Below are 13266 nucleotides of genomic sequence, written 5' to 3' on the forward strand. Positions count from 1 at the left end.
AAAAAAAAAATATATATATATAATAATGCAAGTAAAAAAACATAAAACAATCAGAATTTCTACAAACTATGATTTTTGATAATATGATTTTATCAGACTTAGGGACTGAATAATGGCTGCATGGAAGAACCAACAACATTTGAAAAACAGAAAGCTATTTTTTTATACAAATTAGCCCGTGTTATGTGTAAAAAATATGTGTTGTTTGTGGAATAGTTGTCGTAAGCAATGGTGCCTCTCTGTTCTCTTTTTGATCAATACAAATAAGCATACAAAATATTTTCTAGCTATAACTAATTCTTGTGTATTTTTACTTGTTGCCAAAGATAATTGATCAGTTTCACCACTTTGAATTAAACCAAATAATACTTTCTAAGAAGTGTAATCCTTATGCAATCAATATTTTAATGTCTAAAGCTTGTAAAAAAAAAAAAGATTATTTTGACCAGAAAATGACTTAGAAACTTAATTCCTCTGTTTAATTCCGGATGTGTGTCCATGATAATGAACTTTTTTCCTTTTTGTGTTTGACGAACTATAGCTACAGTATTTATAGAGAGCAGGGATTGGACGTCACACAGGAAAAAACTAAATGAGATATTTAAAAGTCACTGTCTGTAATTTTCTGTTGATAGGAACTCCCAACAAGATTGTATTTATTCGAGTTAAAGCTTCAGATTTTTAGTTATCATGCAGACTTTTAAGGGGGTTAAAGTTTGTGAGGTGCACCAAAGCAAATACTGTGCGGTTTTAAAACATCTGGTGATGGTAAAGAGCTTTTCTGTCGCTTTTGTTTTTATTCATTTCATGTATTCATTTCTAAAGCATCTCCACCACCATCCAAGGAGGCTCAAAGTGTCTAAGGTCAACCAATACACAATGATAAAACATAAAAATGATAAAAACAAATAAACAAGAATTAAAAATACAATAGAAGGGCTTTAAAACTCTTCAAGAGGTAGCCATTCCAACAGCTGGTAGCAGTTTATTCCAGAGTTTAGGAGCAAGCACAGCAAGGAATTTGCATTTCGGAACCAGTAGCATACACTGGTCCAAAGAGTGCAGGGGAATATTTAAAATGCAAACTGGAGAGGTGAATGACTTAAAGTAAAAGCAAGATAGAAATCTAATATTCGACTGGCAGCAAATTTAACAAAATCAGGATCAACTGAAAGTTTTCAGTGGAACAAATTTTAAATCTTAGTTCAAGTCTTCAAATCTGAAGTTCCAGTCTTCAACCAGATCTTCAGTGTGGTTTTGTTGGTCTCTCTGGCTTGAAGAAAACACCCCAACTCCTTCAGTCACGACTAAACATGATTAATTTTGCTTCTATACTCAGAAGGGCTTGTTCCTTCACTTTATAGTGTATACACCATGCACATGGTCTGCATGTGTGAGTACGGGGAAAATAGAAGAAACACATTTGATAAACACTGATAAGAACAGCAGTATTTGAAACTCTTAGTGTGTGGAAACATCTGAATACAAATAAAAGATGTCAGTTGTTTGGACATGACTCATTTCACATGTTCAGGCATGACAAGAGACTCATAGAGGTGATTTGTACAGTTTAGTAAAAAGAGGAACACACTTTTATCTAAATCACTGATTTCTAATCATAGAAGGATCACAGTTGGCGACTTCCTGAACTTGAGAAGAGGCGCTTCGCCAAGAGGCTGAGGCTGCTTCACTGCCACACCAACTGTGACAGAAGATCATTCCTGCTTCACTCTGCTGGACTGTACAACTCGTCATCTATGAACCACAGACAAACTGCCTTTGCTTAGATCAGAGGTGTCAAACTCAATCACACAGGGGCCTAAATCCTAGACACACTTTAAGGTCATGGGCCAAACAGGATAAACATGTATTGAACCCACAAAAAACTGTTAAAACTTTGAAAACGTTTTTTAACACATTTTTTAAAAACATATTTTTTTCGAAAACACTTATTTTTTTTTTTACATGAATATGAGTAAAAACAGGCAGGAATATTTTTCCAGACTACACTTAAACCTTAAATAACTGTCAAAGTTTTACTGTCCATAAAAATATATTTTGTCAAAATTTTACAAGTTAGAAATGAACTAAATGTTAAAAGAAAAAAAACAGTATGTTACACTACAACGGATATAACTCATATTAGTAAAAACGTTTCAGCTACATTAACCAAAATAAGCTTTAGAAATATTGATATTCTGAAAAAGGTCCATCCTGCGACTTAATCATACCTGATTGATGTAGCTATAAAAAAACTCCAGCAAGTCGTGACTCATTTGTCACAATTTTTCTGCCCCTTGAAAAACATGCAGCACAAAACACAACTTACAGAAAAAAATAAGAAATGTGTTTAAAAAAATTGGCATAAACTGATGCCCTGCCCTATTTCTCACTTCCCCTCATATTCATAGAATACGCCGTTCATTCCTCCACAAAATGGAGGCTGCTTGTCCTCACAAGAGGCAGTCTCATGGTGTTTGTTGCCTGTTAGTTCCCCTGTGCCTCATCACCACTGTCTGCATGACAAGCACAACTAGCAGAAGCTGCAAGCATTGTGCATGGACGGCGGCACGATGTCCTATCTCATCTCCTGGAATCCACACCAGTGTGTGTGTGTGTCTTATAGGAGAAGGGAAGTATATGGGAATGGCTGAGTTTGGGGCGGTGTGTGTGTGCATGCGTGGGCGGATGAAGACGTGTGGATAGCAAGGATGTGATCATTTGTGTCTATGTCTCACCAGTGTGTGTATGCACATTTCAGAGGGTGAGGTGACCCAGATCTGCTTATTAGCATTAGGAGGAGGGGGACAGGAGTCACTTAGAGCTTTGTGCCTGAGCAGTGAACTGTGCTCATGCTTCAGTGACACACCATCATACTTCATACTGTAATCCCCTCCCACCCCCCACCCCCCACTAGCACAAACAAGCAAAAACACACAATCATCCACCCACACATACGCAGTTTTCTTATTTCCTCCTTTTTTCTTCTTCTGTGCTATCCAGGAAATAAACCCATCCGCAGATATTTTCTCCTGTTACTATTTTTTGTCACATTAAAGGGTACAGCTGCTAAATTGTAGCAGATGTAGAAATCAAATTACATCAAATAAAACCAAAGCAAGGCAGTACAAACAATGAAGCATAATGTATGATATGATATGAATAAACAAAATGTTTATAAATACAAAGTAAAGTGAGCAAACGTCAGTAGTGTCACGCAATTGAAGTGATGAATAATAAGCAGACTTCAAATTGGAGCAAAAAATCAATTAATTTTGTTTTACATTTAAACCGGCAAATTACGCCCTCTAGTGGAACATTTATATATTACACGACCTCCGTTAAAAAGCATAGCTAAAAGAAAAACAATAGTAATGATTATTCTTATAATGAAATTATTAATTTTCTTAAAAAATAGTTGCTGTTGGGTATTTCTTTGTCTTCTTAAACTGACATTCAAACATAAAATTAAAAAAAACTGCTGTAAAAAGCACACATTTGCAAAACTACTATTATTTTTTTTCAAGTATTTATTTTTACAAAAAATAGCATAAATATTCTTATGACCCAGAAAACATATTTGACACTATTGTTTTATACTTTCACGAGTTTGTCTTTGAAATATATTTTTTTCTGTTTTGCTATTTTTCTTATGTGTTTTACATTTCAGAATCACCCAATAAGTTGTACAAATATATATGGGTTGGCTATTATTATAATTAGTTATAATATTAATCCAATTTTACATGTTATAACTGTTTTATTTGTTCTTAGTAATTATGTTTGTTTATTTGATCAGCAGGGAACCATACATTTACAGCACCAGGTGTATAGTCGGACTTATTTTGTAGTGACACCATTTGAAAATGGCCACTAAAGACGCGCCGGTTTGTCAAATATTTTCGTTTCATGACAGTAAAACTTCCCCAGACCCATTTTTCGGACTTGCCCCAGAATGCTTGAACCCCACACCGGTTCCGATCGTGATAGACAACGGCTCCTTCCAGACCCGGGCCGGCTGGGCCGCTCCTTCCCCCGCGGAGCTGAGCTCCCCGCAGCTGCAGTTCAGGTCTGTGGCGGCGCGCAGCAGAGGAGCGGCCCGCAGCGAAACCCAGATCGGTAACGACATCCCGAACCTGGAGCCGCTGCGGTGGCTGCTGAAGAGTCAGTTCGATCGGAACGTGGTGGTGAACTTCGAAATCCAGGAGCTTATCTTTGACTATATCTTTACACACCTTGGAATCAATTCGGAGGTCAGTAAATGTATGGAATTTAGGGCTGTAAACATGAGTGTTATCAATTTATTCAATACACCCAAATTTGAAACTTTTTAAAGATTTTTTTTTTAAAATTACAATTGCAACTTGTCTATTAATATTTTACATATATTGACTAACTAAGCTGTCTGTTAAATACTTTTAAGGACATATAAACATTTTAATTACAATATGTAATAAATAAAACAAAAATGTTTTTATTACTTTACTAATGCTTGAATATATATCTTTTAATTTTCTTTTTAGGGCAGTGTGAAACACCCCATCGTGCTGACAGAGGCGCCCTGCAACCCGCTGCACTGCCGCCAGATGATGTCAGAGCTGCTGTTTGAGTGTTACAGCGTTCCATATGTTTCTTATGGGGTGGACGGCTTGTACAGTTTTTACCACAATAACAATCAAAGGAAACCACAGCCTCCGCACACTGGCATCGTTCTGTCCTCTGGATACCACTGCTCACACATCCTGCCAGTCATCAACGGCAGGTAAGTTACAGTAAACTAACAATTTCCAATCACGTGTTCTCAAATCAGTCAATTATTTCATGCACATCAGTATCCACTCAAAAAGCTGTGTTGCTCATAGGTTTTGTATGATTTTAAATCCAGGTTGGATGCTGTGAACTGTAAACGTGTGAATGTGGCTGGAAGTCAGGCGGCGTCGTACCTGCAGCGCCTCCTGCAGCTGAAATACCCCGGTCATCTTTCTTCCATCACGCTCAGCCGTATGGAGGAACTGCTGCATGAACATAGCTACACTGCAGCGGACTATCACGAAGGTACACCACATTATTTGAGAATGTATTCTTGCTGTAGATGAATTTTGTTGACTGCAGAACACATTTTTTTTGTTTTTGCAGAGATGGAGAAGTGGCGCAGCCCAGAGTTTTACGAGCGGGAGGTTCATCGCATGCAGCTCTCTTTTTCAGGGAAGCTGCCGAGCGGCTGCGTGACTGCAGAGGAACGACAGGAAAGGCGAGCACAGCAGCTCCGGCGACTTCAGGAGATCAACGCACGCCGTCGAGAGGAGAAGCTGCAGCAGGATCAAGAGAGGCTAGACAGGCTTCTAGCAGTTCAAGTAGGGAACTGTTGACTCTTTTGTTTCATGTACATTTATTGTAGTGCTGCCTTACATTAAGATGAAAGAAACACTTAAAAAAATAAAATTGTATTAAAAGAAAGTTTTTAAATCTTTGTTGACTTTAAATTAATGTTTTTGTTTGTTTGACCCCTAAAAAAAGCACATATTGTTATTTATTTTTGTGCAGGAGCTGTGGGAGGACGGCCTGTTGGATCAGTTTCACAGGAGTCTGGTGGAGCTTAACATGGACTCAGCTGAGGAGCTGCAGTCATATATCAAGAAGTTGCAGCTTGCTGTTGAGCAGGGAAGACAGAAACTGCTGCACAGTGATGGAGCAGAGGGCAAAACAGATGTAAGTTAAAATCAAGATTATGAAGAACTAAACTAGTCAAATTGAAGTGGCCTTATAAATTATTTGGTGCATTGTTACCAAAGTGTAGCTGCAGATAGAAACCATTGAAGTGCTTTGTCTCTCTGTCAGGTTTTGGAGTTTGAGCAGCCGATGGATGAGGGAGATGGAGTGGCTCTGATGGATTCTGACTTCTTTGAAGACATGCTGCCACAAAAATCTAACATGGCTCAGGTAGGATAATAAAACTGAAAATTTCCCCCCAAAACTCAAAAGCCCAATATGATTTTTTTCCCTTCTTCCTTCCACTTCATTTAGCCCTCCAAACAAAGAGGTATGAAAAAATAGTGTCTCATATTTTGGACGTCACTTTCGTTCGATAACGTCGCCAATAATCGCCAGTCCACTAGCTTTAGCGTGGAGCTTCCAGCGCTTGAATATACATAGCAAAAGCGGTTTTATAACTTTAAAAAGTTCATGCTACAACAAAAAGTCATTACTTATATTTAAATGTAAACATCTGTGGTTCAGAGCGCATCCATGTGGAGAAAAGCACTTCTCAGCGGGACGCGGTTTACCCTCGCGACGGAGGACTTTGTATCCCACCGTTTGGAGGGTGGAGTTAAAAAAAATATTCCGGACACACTTGCACTAAAAATGCCTGTTCAGATAGAGGGTAAGGGAGAAGGGAAGAATTTGGATTGGGATAAAGTGTGTAGGACAAAACAACGAGCGATTTGACCAAGCATGACAGAAAACCTTCAGTTCAATTTGACAACTTTGATAAAGATGCATTTAATTTGCTTATAGGGCCTGTATCATGCAAAATCAACCTATTTGAGCTTTTAAGTGTATTAGTGCTAATTCCGAACACAAAATACCCCAAAGTGGTATAATTTTGCTCCATATATGCATCTCTGAGCATTCCTCTAAAACCCTGCTCTATCCTTCCAATCTATGAGAAAGGCTGTTCCTCCATGTTCATACGTATTAAAGTGAGGGAACATGAGGAGTCTGCACTGCCAGCACCGCCCCCAGGCTAACACGGTTAACGGTAACACGGATCGGTAAAACGCTTTCATTTTAGCATCGACTCTGAGAAGAAGTGGTTCCTCTTGGGCTTAATTGGCAGAGACAAAAACGATTCGCTTTTATTGCGTTCTATAATAAATGAAGCAGTATGAAAGAAACATCTCTTAGCTTTTCATACCAGTCAGAAAGTTTCTGCAGACGTGTTTGGGGTCGCTCTGGTGCTTCAAATTCTGGATCGGTCTCTGGGTCAAGGATGTAAGTCTCCACAATATGCACATCCATCTTTGCAGAAGTTCGGATGTTGTTGTTTTTTGTGGACAAAACGCAGACATGCTATCGAGGGATATGTATCCCCTGCTAGAATTTAAATCCCCTATCATGACACGACTTCTGGTATCATATTTTGCCCAAAAAAGTGCAAAAAGATGTTTACAATATAGTTTATTCTGGGGCTTTTGAGAGTTTATCGTCATATTTTTGTTATTTTACTCACATTTTCTATGTAAAACAGACAGCAACAAGGGGGAACAATTTGCAGTAGAAACAACAAATATTTATGAATTGTTGTTACATGCTTCTGTAACAAAGCCACTTTCATAAATCATGTTTCTTATCCGCCAAACAAAAGTAGTTTTTTTTTTCTTTAACACAAAAATGTGTTGTTATTTTACATAGATTATATGGAGATAAAAAATGTAACTAAGACATTAAATTCCCCAAATCCCCACAATAAACTATATCGTAAATATCTACCTTCTTTTTACGATTTTTGGGACAAAGATTGAGTGTTATGAAACAAATCAGCGATACAAGAAGCCTTGCCGTGACAGAGGTAACATATTCTGGCAGGGGATACATATCTTGACAAGCTGATGAAATGGGCGTCACCCACTAGGAGCAAAAGGTGGATCCTCAGAGATCAAGGCGTCTTACTTCTGGGTAGGAAGAAGAGATTTGCAAAAATAACTCATATTTTGATAATAATTCGTTATTTAGAGTAACAAAAGTAATTTATTAGCATATATAATCTGAAAGTCTTATCATAGCATGATATATAGGCCTTTTAGTAATGAACTTTTTCTCCAGCCTTCATTCAACATGGCAGAGTACCACCAGCTTTTTGTGGGGACGGAGCGTTTGCGCTGTCCGGAGATACTGTTTCAGCCTTCACTGATTGGAGAGGAGCAGATGGGGCTGATGGAAACACTACAGTATGTTTTGGCCAGGTAATGACAAGAGCCACACACAAACTGCAAGGCCTCCAAAAACATTTCATTTGTTTTACGTTCAAGTCTGGTATTATCCATGTCACACACTCTCCACACTGCCTTTGTAACTGCTTTTATTGTTCCACTGATCCATTCTTTGTTAAAACGGCATCAGTGCTAAATTCTGTTATTATATAAAGCATCTATGTAAAGTCATGGCAGTGTGTCTACAAAAAGCACAAAGCTAAAATAATTTTCCCAAATTATTATTATTATTTTATGTCACAATGACAATATATATCACAATTTTGCACAGAAGTTTAGTAATAAAAATACATAAAATTGATAGAAACAATGGAAGAGAAATGGCATGGTAGACACTTTTCTATCCCCCACACGATATGTATCGTCATATTGCCCAGCACTAGTCCTATGTAATTTTAATCTTTCATCATACATGTGTGATTTAGATAATTCACAGAGTTTCTTGCATTTGTCATTCGTCGATGTGCACATATGTCCGTTGAGGGTCTTGTGAATTCAGTTCAAAATTCTGCGTTGGTTGAGAATTACACAGTTTATGTGTATATTATATGTAGTTTATCCGCAATAAATAAGTAAATCTTCTGCATGATTTTTAGCGCAAATTCAATATTAGCTAGAATGTACAAATATCAGTTTCGGCATAAATTAATTGATAGGATTCTGTGCTTACAGAAAATGTGAGATCCTGCAGATTTGACGCAACTCTAACATTATTTTTTTACATTTACAACTATAATCTTTCAAAAATGTGTGTGTGTGTTTTTAATCTTCTTATCATCGTTTTCTCCTTTCTTATTGATTATGTAAATTGTCGCTTCTCCACTACATCCAGGTACACTCCTGAGCAGCAGGAGGCGCTGGTGAGCAACGTGTTTCTGACAGGAGGGAACATGCAGTACCCCGGCATGAAGGAGAGAATTGAGAGAGAGCTTCTGGCTATGAGGCCTTTCCAGTCTCACTTCAAGGTAGAGTTTACTAACAATAAAAATGTGACATTTAATTTTCAATAGAACTGAATAAAAAAATGTGTTTTTTGGATGTCACTGGAAAACAATATTGCTTTGTTTATAGAATGAGTACAAACATTTGCAGAGTGAAGCTGCTTATGAAAATGATCATTTAAATAGAAAAACACAGAAAAATCATTGAAACTGGTTCAAGTTTCTTAACTTCTCAACTACTTTTAAGAAAGTTGGATAGTGTTATTTGAAGATAACCTGTCCTAACCCTCTCATTCGTAGGTAACTATGGCATCCCGGCCGGCTCTGGACGCTTGGTACGGAGCACGGGAATGGGCATTGGAGCATCACCCTGGAGAGGAGTCAGAAGGGTGGATCAGCAGAAAGGACTACGAAGAGAAAGGTGGCGAGTATCTAAGCGAGCATTGTGCCTCCAACTTATTTATTCCCATGAAAATAGCCAAACCGGTTCCTGCTCGCCCTGCTGAGCCCCCTGTCACTGCTCAGACGTCAACAGGAGCCTCAGCTGCCATCACAACAGTCACGTCCTCACTGGATCCTTCCTCCTCCGGCCTCTCTGCCGACGTTACCATGGTTACCTCCTAGAGAGAGACAGTATTTGGATGATGTATCTGTTCATTCCGTTCTCAGAATTGACTGTTTTGGTGCTCCTACTCATTCAGAAATTTTGTTTTGCTCTTGCTTACAAATAAAGAAGATATTTTGGTTAGGATAATAAAAACAAAAATTATGTGAGTATTTTTATCTGAAGACATCTGTTTTTTAGGTTTTCATATTTTGAAAGTCACAAGGAGACTTCTAGACTTGAAAAAAATGTTTTTTTTAATGAAAAGAAGTTGTAAATAAATAATCTTGTATGTTGTATTTTTTATATCTTTGAAAACCTGATTGGACTGCTCACATTGAGGAGTCAAATTAAAGCTTTGTTAACCTTCAGTCTTGTTTTATGTAAATAAATGTATGAAAAAACAAAAATGTGTCTGTTTGTGAGTTCAGATTTAGTAATTTCTTTAAGTTGTTTTAGGTCCTTTTTTATTGCGTTTTTTTTTTACGTTACTTTCAACTCAGTAAATTTAGTATTTAAATAAATAAAAGTGTTGTTTATCCACCCAAAATGACTGAACTTAAATCAAATCATTAACCACATCACACTAATGTTAATACAACACTATATATTCTTTACATATAAATCATGTTTTGTATGGTACAGCTTCACACACCAGTTACTTTTTTTATTTAAATGTTACTTAAACTTTAATATTTATGATCACAGACATTATTTTCTAAGAGAGACTAAAAATGTGCATTCTCTGAATATTTCCTATAAATCTTATTAATTGTTGACAATTAAAAATATAAGTTCATCTTTTGTATATTAAAGTTAACGCAAATAAATAACCAGGAGGATATATAGACAGTTAAATGTTATAGTGATTGGGAGTTATAATATGCATGAGAACCACAAGATGGCGCCACATAAAACAAAATTTAAGGATGGAGAAGAGAGCTTTTCTTTTTCTGTTTAATTAGATTTCTTTTTAAATCACAGAGGATTTAAAATGACCTCCAAAACAGGAGCATTTGTCACAAACACGTGTGAGTCATGAGAAAACATGTCATCTTTGAAATGATGAGGCATGTCTGTACATGAGGTGAACACAACCAAACCAGAATAATGGAGCAGAGAACCAGGACTCTGCAGGAAAACTGAAAATATGAGAATGTGTGGAAAGAAAACTTCTAACAAGCATGGATATGAGTGATTGCAGTTATCCTTAAATTACAGCAACAAAAAATGTCAAAATAAACTGATTGATTAAAGTAAAATAGATGTGGTCATATTTGACAAATTTTTAACTTATTAGTGTATTAAAACAGTGCAATAAATTACTTTAATAAGAAAAAGTAGTTAATTACATGCATTTGGTCATTAAAACAGACAGTGAAACATGCTGTTGTTTTAGTATATTTCTTAGGTGTTTTTTTCTAGATAAATAAACTAAATTATTTTAAAAATGTACATTTTAGGATTACCTACACATGAAAGGATTTTCAAGCCCCTTTAGTGGATTAATTTTAACAGCCACAGGACTTATAAGGCCCGTTTCACCACTGACACACAGAGTCGCTGGACAAAATAACAGCATTGGTTGTCATGAATGAAAAAAATTCTGATCGTTTTGGTTTCCTTGTTTGTAATTCCTGAACAATTTGTGTCAAAGCTGTCAGTTTTAGTTGAAATTGTGTTCTAATAAACCCATTCAATATTCCTTGTCCTGATTGGCTGTCAGTCCATAGATAATCCACTAACTGTTCCCTAGGTAACGAGGCGGTGATTGAAGCTTCAAACCTCGTTAAGTTATGTTAGAATCTAAAGTCTGTCTCTCAGGTGTCAGTTATCTTACACATCACAGCTCCCGGTGCACCTTATTAACCCAGCAGACCTCTAATGGTATTATGTCGTAAACTGTGGCAAGGTTTAGCCAGTGGCTGTTTTTCCTTGGGTCAGTGTGGCAGCTCCACATGCAAACCCAGATTTAGAAAGTCCTAGTTACTCCTGTAGGTGTTGCAGGTGGTCAACAAGGACCAACGCGTGCACTTTAAGGGGATCTAGGCAGCTTTAACAGGGAGTTTAAGTGGGAAAACCAAACATAACAATGAATTCAAGGAGAAAAAATCTATTTCACAATGAAAAGGATGATTTTTTTGTTTACTTTTCAAAAAAGCAATAAATAAATAGATTTTAAGCATTTTACCTAATGCCAACCACATGCATATATAAAAAATGCTATTGATTGGCACCTTTCAAACCATCCTCTGTTCTGGTTGAACCAGAGAGTTGGCCAGCATCCAAACAAGAGGACTAATTAGTTTTCTGCTGTCTAGTAGGTCAGCAGGAGAACCAGACAGTCTGTGGTAGGGGAGAGAAGGAAATGACCTACATTTCAGCTTTGAAACCTCCAGAATCTTCTAAAAGCAACTTTATTTTGAATTTTTTCCGGTTTCACAAAGATCTAAAAAAGCTCCACGGCACATTTAGGATAATCCAGCTTTGTTTTACCCTCTCATCTGGCTTTAGTCTGAGTCGAGAGAGCAAAGAACAGCTAGTAAACATTTATTTTGATGGTTTACACGATTATTTAAGAAACTAAACAAACTGAAGGTATTAAAAATATTAGATGGTGTTTTACTAAAGATGGATTCTGTTATTAAATCCACCTAAGGCTAATGTTCTAGCTTATAAGACATTCTTCTACCTATAAATAAAAATTATTCAACAATGAACTGATCATTGTTGAATTTATCATCTGCTTGTGTGGTGAACATGGAGAATTCAGCAGGAGCTTCTTGAATGTTTTAATTGTGTGTGGTTAAAGGAAAAATACACTTTTTTGATCACTTACAATTGATTAGGATGTGATTAAAAATTATTTAGATTATTTTCATAAAACACAACAGAAGCTTTCCCTTCCCTTGTTTATTTTTTAAAGGTGTTCATTATTTACAATTATATGGTTTTGTATTTAGTCTATAATAATTATTAATTTGGAATATCAAAATTAGAAAGATTATTTTAACACTTAAGAACATACTAAACAAATCCTACATAAATTCTCCTTTAGTCTACATTTAAACGGAGTTTCCTGTTTAGTCTCTCATATGGAGAGAAAATAGACCCACACCGATTTGTGTGTAACTTTGGATTTGTGCGAGTGTAATCCAGGATGGTTTTGTAGCAGAAAAAGTTTTCATAATTAAATTGATGACAATTTGCCTCTAAGCCTTTTAGATAAGAGATGAAATGCCTTCCATTTAAAAAACTAAGTCCATTAAAACTTTTTTTTCTGCTCCCTATCCTGAGTTATATTCCAATCTTATCTCATATTGTGTTTTCTTAATAATTTAGGAGAATATTTCCCTAAATATTAGGTTAGTTTGGTGAAAAAGTACATCCTATCCATTGTTTTTAGACAAACAAAACCTTTACATCATGTAAAATCTTGTATTAAGCTCCTGATAGAAGTTTAAAACAGCTATTTTATCTGGCAAGGATTTAGCATTTTGAATGATGTCTGAGCTCACACGCAAGAAAAAGTTTTGCCTTTATGAGTTTTATTTCACTGACTTAATATTTTCTATCTTGCAAAACTTCCTTCAAGAAACAGTTTTCATTGATATTTTATGAGCTTTAATATTTGAAAGCATGAATATCCTTCACTGTCATTTAGAAATGTTCCCACGTGCATGGAAAGACAAGTTGGCACATTTCTGTTAATGAAAAAAATATCCTAAAA

General features: G+C 36.4%; 1 protein-coding gene across 1 annotated transcript; it reads left to right on the forward strand.

Moving 5' to 3' along the window:
• Nucleotides 1-3814: 3814 nt before the first annotated feature.
• actr5 (actin related protein 5) lies at nucleotides 3815-9971 on the forward strand. Its single transcript, XM_024293978.2, has 9 exons — nucleotides 3815-4253; nucleotides 4524-4762; nucleotides 4886-5055; nucleotides 5137-5354; nucleotides 5545-5709; nucleotides 5839-5940; nucleotides 7825-7964; nucleotides 8824-8956; nucleotides 9233-9971. Exons 1-9 carry the CDS (start codon nucleotides 3867-3869, stop codon nucleotides 9554-9556), a joined length of 1878 nt encoding a protein of 625 aa, XP_024149746.1. The 5' UTR covers nucleotides 3815-3866; the 3' UTR covers nucleotides 9557-9971.
• Nucleotides 9972-13266: the final 3295 nt, after the last annotated feature.

This window comes from Oryzias melastigma, linkage group LG7, assembly GCF_002922805.2.
Source record: "Oryzias melastigma strain HK-1 linkage group LG7, ASM292280v2, whole genome shotgun sequence".
Lineage (NCBI taxonomy): Eukaryota > Metazoa > Chordata > Actinopteri > Beloniformes > Adrianichthyidae > Oryzias > Oryzias melastigma.